We start from the raw sequence: 21,317 nt of genomic DNA, 5'->3' as shown, positions 1-21,317 counted from the left end.
AAACATTACTATTTTAAGACAAGGTACAATATTCAAGTAGTGCAACAATACTCAGATAGTACAATAGTAGCCATAATAGCAATAACAGTATGTACTAGTGGCGGTACAGCAGTAACTGACCTTTACTGAATGCTTAACCAGGTGCCGGGCACTCATCCAAACACTGACTCATTTTTACAGCAACCCTGCTGCTCAGATACCATCATTACTGACCTTTTACAAATGAAGTAACCAGGGTATAGGAAGGTTACCCAACTGCCCAAAGTCACACTGTTAATAAATGGAGCCAGCATTTGAAGATAGGCAATCTATTTCTAGAACCTATATTCTAGATCCTTCCTACTCGATGTGTGGCTTTCAGACCAGCAGCATTGACATAACCTGAGGTCTTTCTAGAAGTGCATAATCTCCGGCCCCAGTCCAGAGTTACAGTAGCAAATCTGCGTTTAAGAAATCCCTGGTGATCCATGTGCTTCACTGACCTACTCAATATGACCCTTTAGCTTGAGAAGCTCTGCTTCAAACCGCTATATTATACTGCTTCATTATTACTGTTGTTAGCAGTGGGTGTTTAGGTTGTTTGGTCTTTGTTTTGTTTTGTTTTTCTGAGTTTATTTGATCCAAGCCAATGACATATGCTAGGCTCAAGATTTCAAATGCTCCCTCTATTCTTCTGAATATCTGTATACCTATACATCTTGTATCAGCATCCTACATGTACTAATAGATTTGTAGGATAATTTGCATAAATGAAATTGATAGATTAAAGGAGTTACTGTGTTTTAAAATTTTGATAGAAATTTTCAAATTATCTCTATGTCAGTTTATTCTCATACCCATAGTATGTGAAAATACCTGTTTTTTATTGTTGTTAAACTTTTGGATCTTTGAATGTCTGATAAATGACAAATGGTAATTCAGTTTTCTTTGCATTTTTCTTACAAGTGACTAACAATAATACAATTAATAGGTACGATTTAGAGGACTGCTCTCTGCCAAGCCTGTGTCACATAATTAATCCTCACAACCCATGAAGTAAGGTCAAGTTCAGTGACTTGCCCAGCATTACAGAGCTAATAAGTAGTCTTGTTGGGTTATTTTCCTAACTTCTGCACTTTCTTCCCAATAGTCTGGTAGATCCCTTGGTGTTCTTGCTCCTGGACTCTAAGACAGGAGAGAGCCTTAGATCCCTTAGTACTTTGGAAGACCTTCCATAACCTTCCACAAAGGTAATCTGACTTTTAGGGTATCCCATGTTGTCATTTACAGCCAGCCCATCCTGGCACCCAAAGAGCCATCTATCAGCAGGTGGAGATCGTTTCCATGAGCTCTCTGGGCAGAGTGCTGCATGATAACTGGATTTTATTTTAGATTTCTGGCTATTATCCCTTTTTCTTTTTTATATGCTTACTGATTTTTTTTAGAGAGAGAGGAAGGGAGAAAGAGAGTGAGAGAGAAACATCAACTGGTTGCCTCCATACATACCCCAACTGGGGATCGAACCCACAACCTAGGTATGTGTCCTGACTGGGAATCGAACCCCCAGCCTTTTGTTGTGTGGGACGATGCTCCAACCAACTGAGCCATAGCAGCCAGGGTTATCCTTTGTTTCTTTAAGAGAATGTTGGTAAGTTGTGTTCACTTTCATGCTAGGAATTAGATGCCAAAAGAGACTAAAAAGACCACTCTAAATTCTTTCAGAATGTAAATTTTAACATCAAAATGAAAACATAAACTCAATAACAATAACAAACATATTGAATGAGCCAAATCATCTTTATTACTTGTCCCATCAAAGGAAACCTGCGATCTGTGACTTCTGATGTAAGCCCTGCTAGATCCGAGTTTTCAGTGACACCTGAGGGACCACGTTATTCAAGTTCGCAGTAATTTCTTGCTTGCATGTCCCTTTTATTGTTATTGCATTACTTTTGCTTCATAACACAGCACATGAGCCCTGTGTATTCTCCCGTAGCCCTCACTTCTGCATGAATTTAAATCGAGTAACTGGACATGGCCAGTGTAATGCTCTTCTGTTTCTTACTGTGCAGGGCCTTGCAGACAGACTCGTCCTCTTAGACCTCTCAGAAGGGACGAAGGGAGGGATGATGGACCTTAATATCTTCAACCTGCCTAATGTGGAGATCAGCAAAGGTCTGGTTTTTCTGCTTAAAACTTGTGTGCCTTATTTACTCTTGTATTTAAGTCCTAGAATTTTAATAGACTTTATTTTTTTAGAGCAGTTTTATATTCAGAGCCATATCGAGGAGAAGGTACAGAAATTTCCCATATGTACCTCCTGCTCCCACACATGCATAGCCTTCCCCATTGTAACAATGGTAGGGAATCCCCTACCTAAGTGGTACAAATGGTGAACCTACCTGGAAACATCATTATCATTCAAAGTCCGTAGTTTACTTAGGATTCACTCTTGATGTTCTACCTTCTATGGATGAGGACAAATCTATAATGACATGTATTGACCATTATTGTATCTTAGAGAGTTGTTTTTCCTTGTAAAAGCTTGGAAAATTTCTGGGCAAATGGAATACGGAAACTGAGAAAAGAAAATAAACAAGGCCAAACAGGTTGAGCAACTTACAGCCAGCTGGTGAATCACAAGACCTTATCTTCCCTGGGCCTAACCAAGGACACTTGAGAGCAAAGTGGCATCTACCTCTCCTCCCTACCCAGACAGTACACAGCTTAGATGACTCTGGTTTGGGAAATAGAGAACAGAGACCCAGTCGTGCCATTTGTGCCAGCCAAACCCAGGGATGGATAAAGTCAGGGGAACAAATAACAAAACCCCGAGTAGAGCCAGACAGACCCAAGATAAAAGTAACAGTGAAGCAAACCAAAGAATAATCTCAAACTGTCCTATATGCTCATTTTGATGCATCAGCATGTTAAAAACAAACCTGGAAAGCTGATGAATATTCTGCTGAAACTCTCCGCTAACATTCTCACCTGCAGAAAAGAGAAAAGTCTCAAGACAAAAGATGTAAGTATGGACTTGCTATAGAGCATGCTCATACCCCTTCTTAGGTATGCAAGTTTTACTTCCTCCTAAACTCCAAGGGTCTCCACGAGACTTGCAACCAGGGGGGCAGTGGGCAGCTGGAGCTCATCCCAGGCTCATGCCCTGGTCCTGTCTCCAAGGCCCCCTTTTTCTCTGACTTACCCCTGAGCTAACAGCAGCCGCGCCTAGGCTCACTCCTTTCCTGTAATGTTTCTAGGGAGCCAAAGCAGAGCACTGTGTAAGCTGTCTCCTGTTGCTTCTGCCCTGAGACTTTCCATTGTGTCACTGTCCCCGGCTGTAATAAATGTGCGGTCAAAACCACCTGGACTTGTGTTGTGAAATCTTTCCTGCATGAAGTCAAGAACCCATATACTACAGGCCAGCCTGAGGCAGACCCACTCTGGGCATAGGCCCCGTCTGGTAATAGTTTCTGTCCTAAAAATCACCTGTGCTCTGCCTGGAGTACTAGAATCTTAATGCTGAAAGTACCTTAAAGATCACCTAGTCCAGGCCAGCTCAGTGGGTTAGAGTGTGGTCCTGACATGCCAAGGGTGCGGGTTTGATCCCAGGTCAGGGTACATACAGGGATGAACCAATGAATGGGTAAATAAGTGGAACAACAAACCTATGTTTCTCTCTGTGTCTGTCTCCCTTTTCTCTCTAAAAATCCTTAAAAAAAAAAAGGTCACCTAGTCCAAATCCCTCAATTTACATGTTTAGAAACTAAGATTAAAAAAAAGTTAAGTGACTTACCCAGAGTCTTACAGAGTCTACAACTATTTATGTTAACCAGAGTCAGATAAGTAAATGATATTCAGGTTGGTCAGAAGGATATATTCTTGTCTTTTTCAAATCACTTTAGGGGACTGTTTGGTGCATGAGCCCTAGAAGTCGTGAGGCCGTTTAGCACATGAGGAAATTGTTTCTTTCTGTGTATCTCATCTTAGTATAGATTTATTTTCTCTGGTTGCTTGCTTTTTCATAATATATTGGTTATGGACACTGGCTCAGGTGGTTGGAGTGTCGTCCCACAAACTGAAAAAGGTTGAGGGTTCGATTCTTGGTCAGGGCATATTCCTCAGTTGCAGGTTTGGTCACCGGCTGGGGCGTGCGCAGCAACAGATTGATGTTTATACCTTCCTCTCTCTAAAATCACTAAGCATGTCCTCAGGTGAGGCTAAAAAAATAAAGAAAGAAATTGGGAGCTTGAGAGGAAATAGTATGGAGTAGGATGCCTTTCTTGCACTTTGAAATATTAGAAAGCTTCTACTCTGTTTACTCATAAATCAAACCTGAGGATAAAGGCATTTTCATCATTCGAAGCAGAAGAAGCTAGAAGGGGAAAAGAAAAGAAATGATCCTGGCAAGGTAGATTGGGCCAAATTATAGGGTCAGAAGTTGAACCATTCACTGGTATTTAATAATATGGACAAGCCACCTAATTTTTCCAGGTGTCAATTTCCTCTACTTTATGAGGGTTAAGCACACTCTGAAGCCAGGCTGCCTGGGCTTGAAATTCTGGCTCTGCTACTTACTAGGTCTACGACTTTGTACAAGTTACGTAATTCTCTGTGCCTCAGACTCGTTATCTGTCAGATGCGGATGATGTTGACCCTATAGTGTGTTGTGGCTTAGATTGAATGAGTCAATGTATGGAAGGCTCTTGGAACATTACCTGGCACATGAAAGTGGTATGGAAGTCTTTTCTGCTGTCTTCCAATTCTTGAGATTTTGACTCATCACCAGATCCTATTCCGAACTCTAGAACACAGGAATTGCTTAAGAGGGCTCATGAAGAACCGTAATTAAAATCCATGAGTCAGTTTTCAGAGCTACCATGCCCACAATTATGTGAGGTTAAGAACTGAAATTGGGTGGTGCATTTCCCAGGGGACACAGTGCACATGTGTTTCCTTTTGAAACTTGTTTAGGAAGATGGCCCTTGAGGCTTAATTAAGACTGTAAACCCTGTTATCTACTCGTTGTCTCCCTGGGATGCTAATATTCATTTACAAAGGTTGAACTGATGCCTTCTACTTGCTTTCTTATAGTTCTGTTGTTTCTGATGTTGACAATGTCTGGCTACTGATTTGACATGCACTTACTGTAAGACAGAGAGTAATGGTGTAAAATAGCACATGTACGTTTGAGGATCGCGGCAGGAAGCCCCAGGAAACAGCTTTTCCAAAGTCCTAACAGTTGCTTATGCATTACGTCCCATTGAAAGAAGAACCCAAAACCAAGGATAGTGGGCTTTAGTAAAGGAAAGTCAGTAAAAAGTGTAAGCCAAGACCTTTTATCTTGATTTAAAGATTATTCAAACCCCTTTTTTCCTCTTTGGAGTAGAATCCTCAATAAATAAAACAGATATGAGCAGAACTACTCTGCTTGAAGTTAAAGTAAGTGGCCTGGAGCTGTGCCTACCAGCCTCCTTCTCACTCGCAGGCCTCCCAGCTGGCCTCTGAGTCACGTTTAAGAACTCTAGGACTCCTAAGCTCAGAGTTTAGAAATGAGTGATATAATTGATTGTAAGTTCATTTTGCCTTAGTATATTATTTATTTTCCCTAATAAAATTGTGAATTGCATCAAAACAAATTCCTTTTGTGGGTTCTGGATCCTGTAATTTATTTGGTTTATCTTTATTGCTCTCTTTCCCACCTTGGGATACACTCTTGCTCTTAATTCTCCTTCTGATGGCAAACGTCAGCACTAGGTATCCTTCCTATGGAGATAAGATTGACTGGGGTCAAGTATGCCTAACAGCTCTCTACTTGAAGAAAAGAAAAACCTTCTTATGAACTTGAACTTGAATAAAACCTATATCTTGAGCCCTGGTTGATACAGCTCAGTGGATTGAACTCCAGCTTGTGAACCGAAAGGTCACTGGTTCGATTCCCTGTCAGGGCACACACCTGATTCGCAGGCCAGGTCCCTGGTTGGGGGCATGTGAGTGGCAACCAATTGATGTCTTGTGGGGGAGCTTTGTCCAGAGAGCCTCCCTGTCTGCCATGGATGAGAATAAGCCTACCAAGACATAATCTGCTTGGGGAGAAAAGGTGGCCGATCTCTCACAGGAGAAGGACCAAGAGCCTTTTCCTTAATGGCTTTTACACAGGAATTCAGGTAAAGCTCATTACTCATTGCTGGGAAGTAAGGATCAAATAACAAGGAACTCTGAGGGCCTATTTTGAGTCAGGGTCAGATAGCTAAAGAACTGTAAAACTTTGAGGAACAAACTTACTTCTTCCTTGGACCCTTATCAGTTAATTGAGAGCATTCTAAACAAAGCAGGTTTCATAGGATTTTACATACTCTTTCTTAGGCCTGATCACCTGGGAACCCGCCCTTTCCAGCACAGGGCTGCACCACCCTCTGTCATTGTTTCAGGCTTAGGTGGAACAAGGGACGTAGGGCAGCCAAGAGATTAGGAGATTTTCTTGCAGACAATGAGGACTCAGGCTATGTCAAAGCCGAGGGGCAAGGGTCAATTACCCCCTTTTGCTGTAGCCCCCAAAGTCCTTCCTTTGGGGCCTCCCACGTGATCGTGCCTGTCTTAGGTTGTTCCCCCCCTTGGGGAATCTTACCCGTCATCGGCTAACTGACCAAGCATTGGGGGCCAGGCAGGGTGAAGTAAAAGGAGCAGAAGTGGTGCTCCTGCCAGGGAGATAAGCTTTTGTCTCCTTGCTGGCTTACGGTCCAAGGTCGCTCCCTCAGCCTTAGCCTTGGTGGGGGTTACAGCTTCTAATACCAGGCAGGGCGGTTCCCAACATTGTCTCTCATACAGTGTTTTTCTCCCTCTCAATCTCTCTCCCTTCCCCCTCCCTCTATAAAAACAAGCAAGCAAACAAAAACCCTCTATCTTGACCTCAGGTTGTTTCTTTTTATTCATTTAGATCCCTCTGCCTCTGCTCATTCCAAGGTGGTCATCTTCACAGTTAACTCTTTGGGAAATTCTCAGTCCTACCTTGATGTGGTGCAGAGAAATGTGGATATGTTCAGAGCCCTTGTCCCAGCTCTGGGGCATTATAGTCCAAACAGTGTCCTGCTTGTTGCATCTCAGCCAGGTAAAAGTTTCATTTTAAATGAATTTGATGGTCCAGTGCATCAGTAGAATTGCCATTACTGATAAAAGTCATAAAACTAGATTATAAAGGGACGACTAGGGTATTCAGTTAAATTGCTCTTACAAGGAACAGTATAGTATTTCCATATCCTGTCGTCCAGTGACTTCTTATGGCTGGCATTAACTAAAAGGTTACAAATCACAATTTTTAATGTAGTACTACTATTACTATGTTCCAGGTTGTTAGCCATGCTTTCTTCAGTGAGAAAATAAACTCCCAAGAGAAGAATGCAGTGACTTAAGTGAAAGATATTTTGTTAATTCTGAAGCATCATAAAATGTTAGTGAGCATGCCAATTTTTAACATTTTGTATTTTAAATTGTTTAAAGTGTTTTATCTAAAAAATAAATATTTTCAAAGAGTTAGGTGTGGTACTGGACTCAAATTGGTGATCACATTTTTTTAATGTTCCCAATATAAGAGTATGGTATGCATTCACTTGTTTTCCTATAGTAATTGGTTGAGGGACACTGATCTCTTTAATTCCTTACATCCTTTGGCATGTAAGAAGAAAGCAGTTGTGTTTTTGTCCCTATACTGCATAGTGGTGGTATGTGAGTCAATATTTTAATTTAAAGATAGAAACTTAGCCTAAGATAGATGTAAAAGAGAACTTGACCAGTGAAAAAAAATTATCTTCTGGTTTTCTGTACCCGGATTTTATCCTTCTTGCTTAATGATTCTAGGAAATTATTTTCCACTCTTAACAATTTCTATTTAACAGCAGAGTTATGTTAAATCATGCTGGAACCTCATTCATGTTTTTAATATACATTAAAAGTACATTATGCCTTATAGTGCATTTAGGACCCAAGAAGAGTGCATACAAGTTCTAATATACTTAGTAAAATAATAAATATTTGTTTATGAACTAAGCTGGAAGTATATTTTTAAAAATCTTTACATGTTCCTCTTGTGTGCAATATTTAGTGGAGGTCATGACCTATGTGACATGGAAGCTGAGTGCATTTCCTGCAACTCGAGTGATTGGAACTGGATGCAATCTGGATTCACAGAGATTACAGTATATTATTACAAATGTTTTGAAGGCACAAACTTCAGGAAAACCAGTATGGGTTATTGGTGAGCAGGGAGAAGACAAAGGTAAGAAATACGTTTTTGTTAGTTCTATTGATAGCCTGTCACTAACAGCCATAATATTCAGACACATCTGGGGACTCAAGAATCATGGAGTTTAGTTGGGTTTTGTTCCACATTTGAGTACCTTCTTTATTACATGCCCTGTGTTGTTTATAGAGACCTCAAACTTGTTATTCTAACTATATTTACTCTTCCGTACATTTACAATTAGGCAAGACTCCTTAGTCAGGTTTTGTATTTCCTCAAAACTTTCTTAAAATTTAAAGCTTTCTGTATGCTTTGATGTCAAATGTTAACAGCTGTTTATGACTGGGTTAGAGGTAATTTAAAAAATTTATATTTTTCTGTGTTTCCTAATTTTATCATTATGGATATGTAGTATTTGTGTAGTTTTTATGAAAATTATTTTAATGAAATACAAAAGTATTTTAAATCTGTGTAAATCTGTGCTGGTTACCTAGAAAGTTCACTGCCGGAGTCAGGCTATAGAATAAATCTTTACAAAACCTGATAATGTAATTCAAGCAGAAATACTTTTCAGATTCAAAATGCCCCCTGAGATTAACCACTAATCAGTAGGACCCTTGATAAGGGTAGTGAACAAGAACTTGGAGCAGATGCATTCGAGTAATGGATGTTTAGGGGTTTAAACAAACCTGAGATCTGAATTTTACTTGCTACTCTATTCGAGTTCTGGTCCATGTCAATCTTTGGCTTGTCTGATTATTGCAAATCTCCCAGTTAGTTTTCTCTTTGCCCCCTAGTCTATCAAATTAATAATGATACTAGCCAAAACTTACACAGTGTTTACTGTATGCTTTCAAATATTAATTCAATCTTCCTAAATAATATTCCTCTTTTCAAAAAATTTCACTGGCTTCTTCTGACCAAACCATTAAATTCCTTTGCTTGGCATTCAAGGAGTCCCAAAATATAGCCCTGATTTTCTTTCCTAATTACAGGTATGGAGGTAGTCATGTCATTGAAGAGCTGGTAGGGACCCAAGGGATCATCAATTATACTTTGTTTTAGGGAGCCAGAAGTGGGTGCAGGATGGTAAGAGTAGAGGCTCCTGGGGAGCCTGTAGCTTTCCCAGCCAAAGAAGGACTAAAACCCAGGTCCCATGCCTTCTAGCCCCAACCCAGAGCTTCGCTTCAGCCACAGGGACCCTAGCCCACCGCATTTCCCCCCTCCATAATCCTTTCTCCCTCCCTCTCAGCGTTTTTAAACCTCATCCTTCAAGCTCTCAGTCAGGACCCCCTTAATTACACTCTGAAGTTTTTCCTGATCACATCAACTCCACAGTGATTTTTTTCATTCCTTGGAGCTTAAAGTTATTGTTAGCTACATGGTGATTAACCATTTATTGTCTCATGATGTTTATTCTTTTGTGAAACTGCTGTCTATCCTGATCCAGTTTGAATTTTGTATGTGCACCTTCTCCTTATTAAAAGTGTAAGTTATTAAGCTGTTCTTCTAGTTGAAAAAGTCATACATTCACATTGTAAAAAAATTAAATAATACAAAAAGATATACAGTGAAAAAATGTCTCTTCTATGCCAGACACCCAGTTCCCTTTCTCTCAAAGCAATCACAGTTACCTGTTTCTGGTGTAATCTTAGAGAAATGTTTTGTGAATAGACAGGTGCATGTATGAAATTTACATCATACGTTAGTTATTCTTTACCTTGCTCTATTACTTATTGCTATGACTCAAAAATGATTGCTGCATATATATGTATACATATGCATATATGTATGTATATATATGTCATTCTTTTTAACCACTGGATATACCAAAATTTATTTAACCAACCCCCCAAATAAGTGACAATTTTCAAGTGAGTTAGAACATTTCACAATATGGTTGCATTAATTTCACAAATTGTACAGAGAAAATAAAGGCTGATGTGACAATAACTAAATCTACAACACTGTGTTGGCTGCTGTTAGAGCTATTTCGATGAATAAGAACCCCGTGTTGTCTTTAGGCAGCTTAGAGACAGGTCCAAGGGAAGAAGGATGAAAGCACAAGGAAGGATGTGGTAATTCTGTCCTGAGAATGGGACAGAATGGGAACTAGAATAGAGGGCTGTAGGTACATGTGAATTGGGGTTACTAAGTATAATATGTAATATTCGACACATGTAAAAATATGTAAAATTTGACACATATAATGTATATGTATGTTTTAAAACATAATAATAGAATATACATTCATGAATCCACACTCAATTATTAAGAACATTACTGATGCCACTGAAGCTGACTATGCCCTGCCCAGCCCATCTCCCTGTCTTCTGTCTAGATACCACTGCCAGATCGTTTTTCATCCTGTCTTCTGCTTTGTTTCACAGATAAGTTATGTCTGAGGATAGGTATGCTTAGGTTGGCCTTGAAGCCAGAAATGGATTAGAGGCTCCCTCTGCTGGTTTCATGTGTAGATACGAGCTGATTATATTTTTAGGTGATACAACAATAGCAATTATTATTTTCTATTGAGTGGCTATTATGTGTATTGCATGTCTTACCCTGAGAAGGGGGTGGTGGTTTTCCTAATTAATAGATGAGAAAGATTAAAACTAATTTGCTTGCAAGGGCATCTAGTAAGGGGGAAACTGGACTTTGAACCCTGATCTGCTCCAAAGCTGTGCTTTTGCTTGCTGTGACTTAATGAGACAATTTACCTACCGCACTTAGTACAGGGTCTGGCACTGAGTCCATGCTCAGTAAGTGGTAGCTGTCACTACAGTCATCAGCAAGACGATGGTGAAAACTGACAGGACATGTAAAACTATACTCTGAAGTAAAGCAACATTATGGTTTGGAAACATAAGAATAGTAGGTGTGTAAGTAAAATTATTCTTTCCAAGTATTTCAGAGACAAATGACAACTACAGTTACATGACATACAAGACCCTTTGGATCTGTCTCCTGCTTCCTTCCCCAGCTTCATCTTCTGCCCTTCTGCCAGGCGATCTGTGCTAGTCAGATGGTCACCTTGCAGTTTCCTGAATGGCTCGTGCACTCTCATGCCTCCTTGCCTTTGCACCTGATGCTTCCTTTCCCTGAACATTCACACACTTGACTAACTCCTGCTTGCCCTTCAAGACTAGGCTTGAGTGCCACCTCTCCCAGGAAGTCTTCCTGAATTCTCCAGGTTAAGTAAGTTCATGCCTCTATTATAAACATTATCACACTATAACTGTATATTTACCTGTCTGTTCACCCCACCAAGACTGTAAGTTCCTTGGAATGGTCTCAATAAATGAATGAAATGAATGATCTTGAAATGAATGAATTTCAGATTCAGATTAATTTCATTTTCAAATGAATGAATGATCTTGACACCATCTTGTGACCAAAAGTCATTCATATTATGCCCCACCAAATCAGACAGTCAGCAAAACATGTACTTTGGAGCTTCTGTTTTCAGCTGTGATACTGAAATCACATGTGAACTGCAGATCACTCTTTCCAGTGGAGTTTTACAAATCCAAGGCTGGACCTCAGCACAGAGTGTTCGGTCGTCTGCTTTGGGCATCAACCTTATAGAAGGGGTGGGTGTTATATGTAATGGAAAAATGCTATTCCATGGTCATTTTTTATTAAAATTTGGGGCTCAGAGGGTTATTGTTCTTGAGAAGTAAAACCAGAAAGATTAGGATCGATATTAGATATAATATTTGAAAGGGCTCTTTAAACTAGGATGGATTTGCATTTAGGAAGTTTGAAGGGCTGGGCAGTAAATGAACAAAAAATGAAATAATTAAGTCCAGCTAAACTTAATTTAAAATTCTAATGAGTGTCACAAGCAAATTTGAACATTTGGACATTTGAAAGTAGTGAAACTTTCTTCCTCTTTCCAAGTGTTCTTTTCTCATGACTCAGAGAGGAAAGATTAAGAATTTGATCAGTGTGTAATATACAATGGTAGTAATACTCACAATTATTTCCAGATGTTGTGCCCTTTGTCTTTTTTTATACCTACCTTGCCCCTTTATTCATCTTTCCAAGGTATATAAAGGCTGTATTTCATTTAACATTTTCCTGCAATTTCCTATACACTGTGAATATGCTAATAATGTACCAATATTTTTCTGGAAAATAAGTCATGTACAATCCTTCTGTCCAAGTAAAACAGTTTTTAAAGTCCCTCAATCTGTCCACATTTATTTATATTTTTCAAAAAACAATTTTTGCACCCTGGCTGGTGTGGCTCGGTGGATTGAGCATGGGCTGCAAACCAGGCATCGTGGGTTCGGTTCCTGGTCGGGGCACATGCCTGGGTTGTGGGCCATGGCTCCCAGCAACCGCACATTGATGTTTCTCTCTCTCTCCTTTCCCTCTCTAGAAATGGGTAAATAAAGTCTTTTTAAAAATGTGAAATATTATGTTATGTTCTGTTAAAAAAATTTTGCTTTCTGTGTTTTTCAACTTAATTAATGTAAGTATGTCTTCCTCTTTGTTGCAAAATATAATTACGGATTGTGTGTGAGGTCAGTTCTGTATTATCTCCTGAGCATTTTTTAAAATATGTTTATTGAACATATAAACATAAATATATTTACACATGTTAAACATAAACATGTTTTAGAAGTGGGGAGAGAGAGAGAAGCAGAAACATTGATCGGTTGCCTCCTGTACACACCCCAACTGAGAGTGAACCTGCAACCTAGGTATGTGCCCTGGCTGAGAATTGAACCCTCCAACCTTTTGATGTACAGGAAGATGCTCCAACCACCTGAGCCACACTGGCAAGGGCTCTCCTGAGAATTCTTTACCATGGTAAAGAATATGTGTGAGAGGACACACGAAACGAACAAATGGTCCCTGCCCCCCAGAAGCTTACAATCAGTTGGAGGAAGGGAGGCATCTGGATACACATGCTGGTCTTTGTTACTGACACATCTCTAAATGGCCTAATTTTGAATGCAGTTTAGAGACTCGTATTTTAAACATAAGACAGTCTTATATATCTGAGTGTGTTTTTTGTCTTGCTTACTCAAATGAAGATTTGTATCAAAGAATGTCTTCACAGAGATGAGAAACAGGTGAATATTAGAAAGGTTTAAAAATGTTGACTTTCTGATCTGTCCCCTAAAGCAAGGGACATAAAGGAAAGAATAAACAAATGGGACCTCATCAAATTAGAAAGCTTCTGTGTGGCTAAAGAAAACAGCATTAAAATCAAAAGAGAACCAACTATATGGGAAAACATATTTGCCAATGATACGTTGGACAAAGGTTTGATCTCCAAAATACATAAAGAACTCACACAACACCACTCTAAGAAGACAAACAACCCAATTAAAAATGGTCAAAAGACTTGAACAGACACTTCTATAAGGAGGACATACAGAGGGCCCAGAGACATAGGAAAGCATGCTCAGCATCACTAACTGTCAGAGAGATGCAAATTAAAACCACAATGAGATACCACTTTATACCCATCAGAATGGCCATCGTAAACAAATCAACAAACAAGTGCTGGAGAGGTTGTGGAGAAAAGGGAACCCTAGTGCACTGTTGGTGGGAGTGCAGACTGATGCAGCCACTGTGGAAAACAGTATGGAATTTCCTCCGAAAACTAAAAATGGAACTGCCATTTGACCCCGCAATTCCACTGCTGGGATTATATCCTAAGAGCGCTGAAACACCAATCCAAAAGAACCTATGCACCCCAATGTTTATAGCAGCACAATTTACAGTAGCCATGTGCTGGAAGCAACCTAAGTGCCCATCAGTAAATGAGTGGATCAAAAAACTGTGGTACATTTACACAATGGAATTCTACACAGCAGAAAGAAAGAAGGAGCTCCTACCCTTCGCGACAGCATGGATGGAACTGGAGAGCATTATACTAAGTGAAATAAGCCAGACAGTGAGGGACAAATACCATATGATCTCACCTTTAACTGGAACATAATCAACAAAAGAAAAAAGCAAACAAAATATAACCAGAGACATTGAAATTTAGCACAATAGCCGGAGGAAGAGGAGAGGGGACATGGGGGGAAGGGTTTTCAGGAACTACTACAAAGGACACATGGACAAAACTAAGGGGGAGGGTGGCAGCAAGGGAGGGAGGGAGGTTTGGCTGAGGTTGGGGGGAATGATGGGGGGTAAATGCAGACAACTGTAATTGAACAACAATAAAATAATTTAAAAAAAAACTAAGAACTAAATAAATGACTTTATACAACTGTAAAAAAATAAATTTAACTTCATTTGAAAAAATAAAAATGTTGATTTTCAATTCAATATTAAAATGTCATATAAATGTTGAGTTCACATGCTCAGCTTTGAATTTTCGATTGTTTTTATAAGTGTAGTAGAGGAAATGGGTAATACCAAAGATGCTCTCGGCAAACAGGACCTCGCCCGTCTTAACCACTGTGGAAATCTAGCCCAAAGTAGGTGACCAAATTACTCCTCACCTAGTGAAAGACATTAGTCTGTGTGGTTCCCAGCTGAACAAATGTCACATGTTTGCAGTACTTGAGGTCTGATTATTCACAGCCTGCTAAGGAAAGAAAGCTTTCTACGTTCAAATGGCCCTGGTAGAACTATTGTTAATGAGAGGGGACAGATGAGTGGGCTGCAAGTAGACTTTGGGGATCATATGTTTTGGGGATCCCTGCTCAAAGTCTTTCCTACCGCACACAGTCAATATAACACACCAGTATCATCAGTGGAAAATGTAGCCATTGCTGGAAGGGGTTACCCTTGACTTCACACAATCATTTATCACATCTTAATCCTGTGAGAGTTAATGACAAAATATAATTAATTTTTCTTTTACTTCCAGTGACCAAATGGGGTGGCCAAGAAGAAGTGATGAGTCATAACGCTCAGGTGCAGCTGTCCGACAGGTAACACTGAGTGGAACTGTACGATTCTCCAACTAACACTCATGGCCCTCATTGCTAACACAAGAGCTGTTCACACAGCATGTGCTTACGAGGCTCCTGTGGACAGAACTAGCTAGTACGGACAAATCCGAAAGTACAAGTGAGCAGTGTTTTCTGTTCTTTGAGTTCGTATCTGAAAGTGGATCCAAGAGTGCTTTGCAAACTCTGTTTAAGATACACAGTTGGCACTTAAAGGGCCGAACAGGATCCTGATTTGTAGGCAGAGATTTGCTGCTTCTATATCTAAACATCTGAGGATATTGAAACTTTTCTGAAATGTAGAAGAGAATTTCTGCATGCCACTTAAAAATGAATATGTATTTATTAACTACTCATAAATACATTTAGAAATTAGTCTAACATGAATGGATAAGCCATATTATAAGTTCAGGCAAAAACAAAGTGTGATGCGCAAATCCTTGTATCTCGTGCTTTATTCAGAGGCCTTCCAGGGCTCTGCAGGTTGGGCTCTTGTATATTTTCATGCCATTTTTTATTTCACCATCACATAATGACATGCTTTCCTGCAGTCTAAGTGGTGGAGATTTTTAGCTTTTTAAACCTTCAGCGTATGGCCCTGACTGGTGTGGCTCAGTAGGTTGGACATTGTCCCACAGACTCAAAGGTCACCAGTTCATTTCCAGGTGGGGCACATGCCTGGGTTGCTGGCCAGGTCCCTGGTTGGGAGGATGTGAGAGGCAAAACCAATCAATGTTTCTGATCAATGATTCTCTTGTACATTGGTGTTTCTCTCTCTCGTTCTCCTTCCCATCCCTTCACTCACTCACTCACTCACTCACTCACTCACTCAATAAATAAATAAATAAATCCTTTCCCAAAAGAACCCTTCGGCTTATGGTTTTCAGAATATAACAACTGGAAAGAATATTCTTTGATTGAGAAGAATAGTATGTTGTATAATCCATTCTAACCCAATTCTTTATATATTCTTTACAGCTTTTAAAAGGAAGAAATTCAAACATGATTTTTAAATTTATATCATTTTTATTAGTTACAAAAGAATGTATACTATTATAAAACTCTACTGTAGATATCTATAAAATAGTGAAAAGCTGGGATAATTCCATTCTCTAGAAGCTATCACTTTTAACAGTTTAAATGCCCACATGTTCAAATATTTTTTCAATGCTTCTATAAACATAGTTTTTAAAATTATTTTTATAATAGATTTATGCCATTTATATTATCCTGTAACTTGATTTGTTTCCTTAGTAATAAATCTTGGACATTTTTTCCATATTGTACATATAAACCTACTTTATCCTTCCCAAGAGCTACATGGTACTGCATTTGGTAGTTATTTATTTAACCAGTCACTTTTTAAAAAAGAATTCATTTAGTATTTATTTTTAGAGAGAAGGGAAGGGAGGGAGAAAGAGGGAGAAAGGCATCGATGGGTGAGAAAAGCACCGATATGTCACCTTTCGCACGCCTCCAACCAGCCACCTGACCGCAACCCAGGCCTGTGTCCTGACTGGGAACCCAAACGGCGACTGTTGGCTCTACAGGATGACTCCCAACCCGCTGAGCCAAGCCGGGCAGAGCTAACCAGTCACTTCTGATGAACTGTTTCCAGAATTCTTTCTGTCTGAAGCAAGGCAAACCTACTTTTTTTTTTTTTTTAATCTTTGCACACTTGAGCATATGGCTGTAGGACAGATTCCTGGAAGGGGAATTCCTAGGTCAGGTGTTGCCGAATCTTTCTCCTAAAAGGTAACTCTCACCAGCAGTTATGAGAATGCCTGTTTCTTTGTAGCTTCTCTAAAAGTAGTGACCAATTTTTAACATATTTGCCAATTTTGATAGGCAAAACTGGTGTATATTGTTTTAACTCATATCTAGTTAAATAGTAGTGGTGGTGGTGAGCATCTTTTTATGTTACTAAGCCATTTGTATTTCCCTCTGTGAACTGCCTGTTTGACATTTTAAGAGAAACCTTAATCATTAGTTTATCTGTAGGTTTTCCTAACAATTACTCTATAGCTCTTATTTCTGCATTATAAAAATATGTAATTAATACCTTAACTAGAAGGTAAAACTAAGTGTGTATTTTGTTCATTTTCTGAGGTCTTTTGTTTTTTGTTGTTTTGTAACCTAGAGCCATGGAATTATTGAGGGGAAAAGGTCAAAGGTCCTGGTCTGTTGGACTATCAGTAGCTGACCTGGTTGACAGTCTTATAAATGATAAAAAGAAAGTGCATTCTGTATCAGTCTTAGCAAAGGTAATTCCTATTCTCATTCTCTCATATTTTTACATTTTTATTACTAGTATAAAACCAGAAAAGGTTCTATTTACACTATAACCAAGTGTCTTCAATATCACCAGCTTTTAGAGTAACATCGGGGAGGAGACAGTTCAGTCTAAGCCCTATCCCACTTGGCTGTGGGAATTCTGGACTCCTGTCGTGTTTCTCCTCCCTGCATGTAATTCTAGGGAATCCCCAAGAAGCATTCGCGTATTCCATAAACAGCTCGCGGTTGTCATTTACCACCTCCGCCAGCCAGGTCACCGCAGACCGCACTGGTCATCAGTCTGCACTCTCCAGTTCAGGGTGTCCTTACCACTTCCTCCCAAGCATGAAGTCCCTAAAGCACAGCTAAGACCAGGCACAAATGCTTAACCAAATGTTCTGGAAAACTTAGGAATACCAGGAGAAATAAAACATGGAAAGGAAAGTGTAAAACAGATTACTGTATTTGACTGCACCCAGGGCCCAGTCGGTGCCCCTCCGTGGGAATCTGCTCTGACAGCTCAGCCCCCACCCTGCTCCCCATAACTCGGGGAGCTACCTCCCTTCTCACGGAGGGCAGTCTCTGACCAAGTCCCTCCTGTCTCACAAACAATTTCTGAAACAATAGCTTGAGTTCAGAAAATAAATGAACAATTTTTTTAAGAAGTTCAACTGTATCACTTGGTACTAGGGCTATAAAAGCAAGAAAGTAACCATATTTATGATAGTAACTTCTTTGCAGTGATTCAGCTGTATCATAATCTAATTTTATTCATTTCAGGGATATTACGATATAAATAGTGAAGTATTTTTAAGTTTGCCTTGCATCCTGGGAACCAGTGGGGTATGTGAAGTCATCAGAAGCGCAGGGAAAGAAGACGGAGTGACTGAGAAGCTCCAAGGCAGCGCATCTTCGCTCCACGATCTCCAGCAGCAGCTAAAGCTCTGAGCCTCAAGTTCAGAGTTACCTGAAAGGAAAGGTCATTTAGTTTTGCCAACACATATAGGGCTGAGAACTTCTGTATCTTATTACTTATTTTTACAAACTGCTTGGTCAAGGTAGGTGGTTTCTTGGTTAGTTTTGTAATTTGAATTCTTAGGGAGTTAGATAAGGAGGGAGGAAAATCCAGTTTTCTTTGTTGTTCCTGGGATATCTGTGTCGTTCTTTCAACCTGGAGCAGAGATAAACACTACCTGCAGTTACATCATGTAAAACTCTGTATCCTCAACTAAAGGCACGTTCAGCACTTTGGGAATATTTTGAAAGTAATACATTTTTAGAAGACAGTTACTCCTTGACAGTTACAGTAAACATGATGAGCTGAAGGCCCATTGTGGATTTAGGAAATTTGTGCTAGGTGTGCATTCAAAGGATCCACAGTTTAAGGTATTGTTTCTTCCTTAAAATACAGTCGGCAGTAATGGTAGTAAAGCATTTTGTTTTCCCTTTTTGATTAATTAGCTACCAAAATATGGAAAAGAATTTACATGAATTTAAAATAATAAAGGGGAAAATGAAAAATTTTTAAATATATGAAGACAAAGTATAGTTTAACTTCCAGTGGGACTGTCTTCCTTGAAATTTTCTATAATCTCTTTCTGGGCTATATCAGATCTCTAATATATCATAAACTCACTGTAATATTAGTAGAATCATAGAGAAATGTGCATTTTGATGGTGAACAAGAGCCAAGCAGTATACTTTAAAGCTGAAGTATAAGGGGGAGAGGCTGGATGGACTGATTATTCTGAGCAGATCCTTCAGTGACTCCCAAAGAAATGATCGAAGTCCATCCACTTTGATGCTGGGTGGACAGCAGTATGTTCACATGCAAAAGATAGCCTATTATCACTAAGGTGGCATGCAACTAACAGTGACAGCTAACACCAGCACTTCTTATATTTCAGGCAGTGTGATGAGCACTTTATTATTTTACTGAATCTTCAACAGTAGTCCATCGAGGTAGGGACCATTATCATTATCATTTTGTAGAGCAGGGAATTGAGCTTTAGTGACCAAGATCTTATGGTTAAAGGGCACTTATCCACATAACTTCTACTTTTTCTAAGTACTAGATGAGGGAAAAGGTCTAAGAGCAAAAATAGTCACCATCAGAGTAAAGCTGGGGTTCTGTACTCTTCCATTCTCGAGTAGGAGCTGACTTTTTTTCCAACATAGTTTTTAGAAAGATTAATTCCCCGACTTCCCAGACTTTCCCTCAGCAAGTCGCAGAGAGGGGTATGCACCAAGGTAGGTGTGTATTTATTTGGTCACTCAGGTAGTATTGACTGCCAGCCAACTGTGCAGTAGGCACTGCATTTTTAGATACTGCAGATATAGTGGTGAGCAAACCTGGACTAAGTACAAGCCCTATGTTCCTTATAATGTAGTATGGAAGACATACTAATCAGATCTCACAAATAAATGTGCAATTGAAAATGTAGAAAGTACTGTGAAGAAGTCCAGGCACTTTGAAAGCATATCATAAGTGAATCCATACCTGGTCAGAGAGGTAGGAACCTAGGCAGAGAGGAATCAGTCAGACTAAGGTTAATTTAGTATAATAACAGATGCTTGTAATGATGAGTGTAAATCATTCAGGAAAGGTGAAATTATATTGTGTCCTATGTTTTAGAAAGTATGAAAGGCCCTGGCTGGTGTAGCTCAGTGGATTGAGCATGGTCTGCCAACCAGAGGGTTGCAGGTTCGATTCCCAGTCAGGGCACATGCCTGGGTTGTAGGACAGGTCCCCAGTAGGGGACATATGAAAGGCAACCACACATTGATGTTTCTCTCCCTCTCTCCCTCCCTTCCTCTCTCTCTAAAAATAAATAAATCTAAAAAAAAAAAGTAGGAAAGTATTTCATATGCTTGGAAGGATTCCCATCAGAATTAACTAGTATAAAAACCTTAGACACTTGAAGAAATGAGCATTACTTCTGTGTAAGTTCACTAAATGGAAAGATTATTTCCGTATTACTCTAAAAATGTATCCTCATTGCCCATTTGCATGATGTAGGAAAGTAAAACTGAAAGAACAATTCTTGTTTTTTGGAAACACAACTAGCCTTTTTTAATATCAGATATCTAATAAGAAATTAGATAATTTCTATTAATATGCTCTTAAACAATAACCTGACTACAAGACATTGTATTATAGATGAATTGCCAAGAATTCGCTACATTAATTATAAAAAGAAACATGTCAGTACAACAAATACTTACTGAACATCTGTTATTTAAAGTACTGTGTTAGAATCTGAGTATTCAAGGAGGAGTAACAGCTCTTGCCCTACAGAAGCCCACGATATAGAAGTAATTCTATCAAATAGTTCCTTGTATCAGATAGTTCCTGGTATCAGATAGCTCCTCAAGTGTTGAATATTATCAATCATGTTGTCTACATTCCATATAAAAGTCAAGAAGCAGTACCACCACCACCTCACTATGATTTGGTGATAATTGACATTCATGATGCTGCTATTAAATTTCACTTTTTTATTTTTCCCAAGATCATGTAATGTCCCTTGTTACGATTTTTAGTGAAGCTTGAATTAAAGTGATTCTTTGATATTGTAGCAGAAATAAATATTTTATTTTTCCAGTTTTACATTGTAAAAACAGTGAATAAAATAAACATTGACTTTAAAATCACCAGGAGATTCCTAATTTATTGAGTGGAAGGAAATTTATTCAGATTGAGGAGGAAGATTCTTTCATATAATTCTGTGGTTCCCAAGATATTTAGTTTTTTTGTTTTAAGTATCTTTAATGCAAAATGAAGAGACTGGATTTTGTTCTCAAACTTTAAAAAGATTATTTTTTAGCAAGAAAACTTTAAAAACAATATATTACCTGCACTCCCTCAATTGATAAAAGCAAGGTTGCTCCAAGTGAAGGTA

General features: G+C 39.1%; 1 protein-coding gene across 8 annotated transcripts in view; it reads left to right on the top strand.

Annotated features, from left to right (window-relative positions):
• The window catches only part of UEVLD (UEV and lactate/malate dehyrogenase domains), a 46,476-nt gene extending 25,412 nt beyond the window's left edge, over positions 1-21,064 (top strand). For 7 of the 8 annotated variants that reach the window (XM_045825659.1, XM_045825658.1, XM_045825665.1 and 4 more), the window contains 6 exons: positions 2,052-2,154; positions 6,917-7,087; positions 8,078-8,251; positions 15,060-15,123; positions 17,282-17,405; positions 18,196-21,064. In XM_045825659.1, coding sequence (XP_045681615.1) covers positions 2,052-2,154; positions 6,917-7,087; positions 8,078-8,251; positions 15,060-15,123; positions 17,282-17,405; positions 18,196-18,363 — 804 coding nt within the window. In that variant the 3' untranslated portion in view covers positions 18,364-21,064. The remainder of the gene's footprint in view (positions 1-2,051; positions 2,155-6,916; positions 7,088-8,077; positions 8,252-15,059; positions 15,124-17,281; positions 17,406-18,195) is intronic. The other variant, XM_045825660.1, reaches the window with a different exon arrangement.
• Positions 21,065-21,317: the final 253 nt, after the last annotated feature.

The sequence above is a fragment of the Phyllostomus hastatus genome, unplaced genomic scaffold (genome assembly GCF_019186645.2).
Source record: "Phyllostomus hastatus isolate PE091 unplaced genomic scaffold, TTU_PhHast_1.1 phas_scaffold_585, whole genome shotgun sequence".
NCBI classification, from domain to species: Eukaryota; Metazoa; Chordata; class Mammalia; order Chiroptera; family Phyllostomidae; genus Phyllostomus; species Phyllostomus hastatus.
This window is presented reverse-complemented; position numbering and strand designations above follow the sequence as displayed.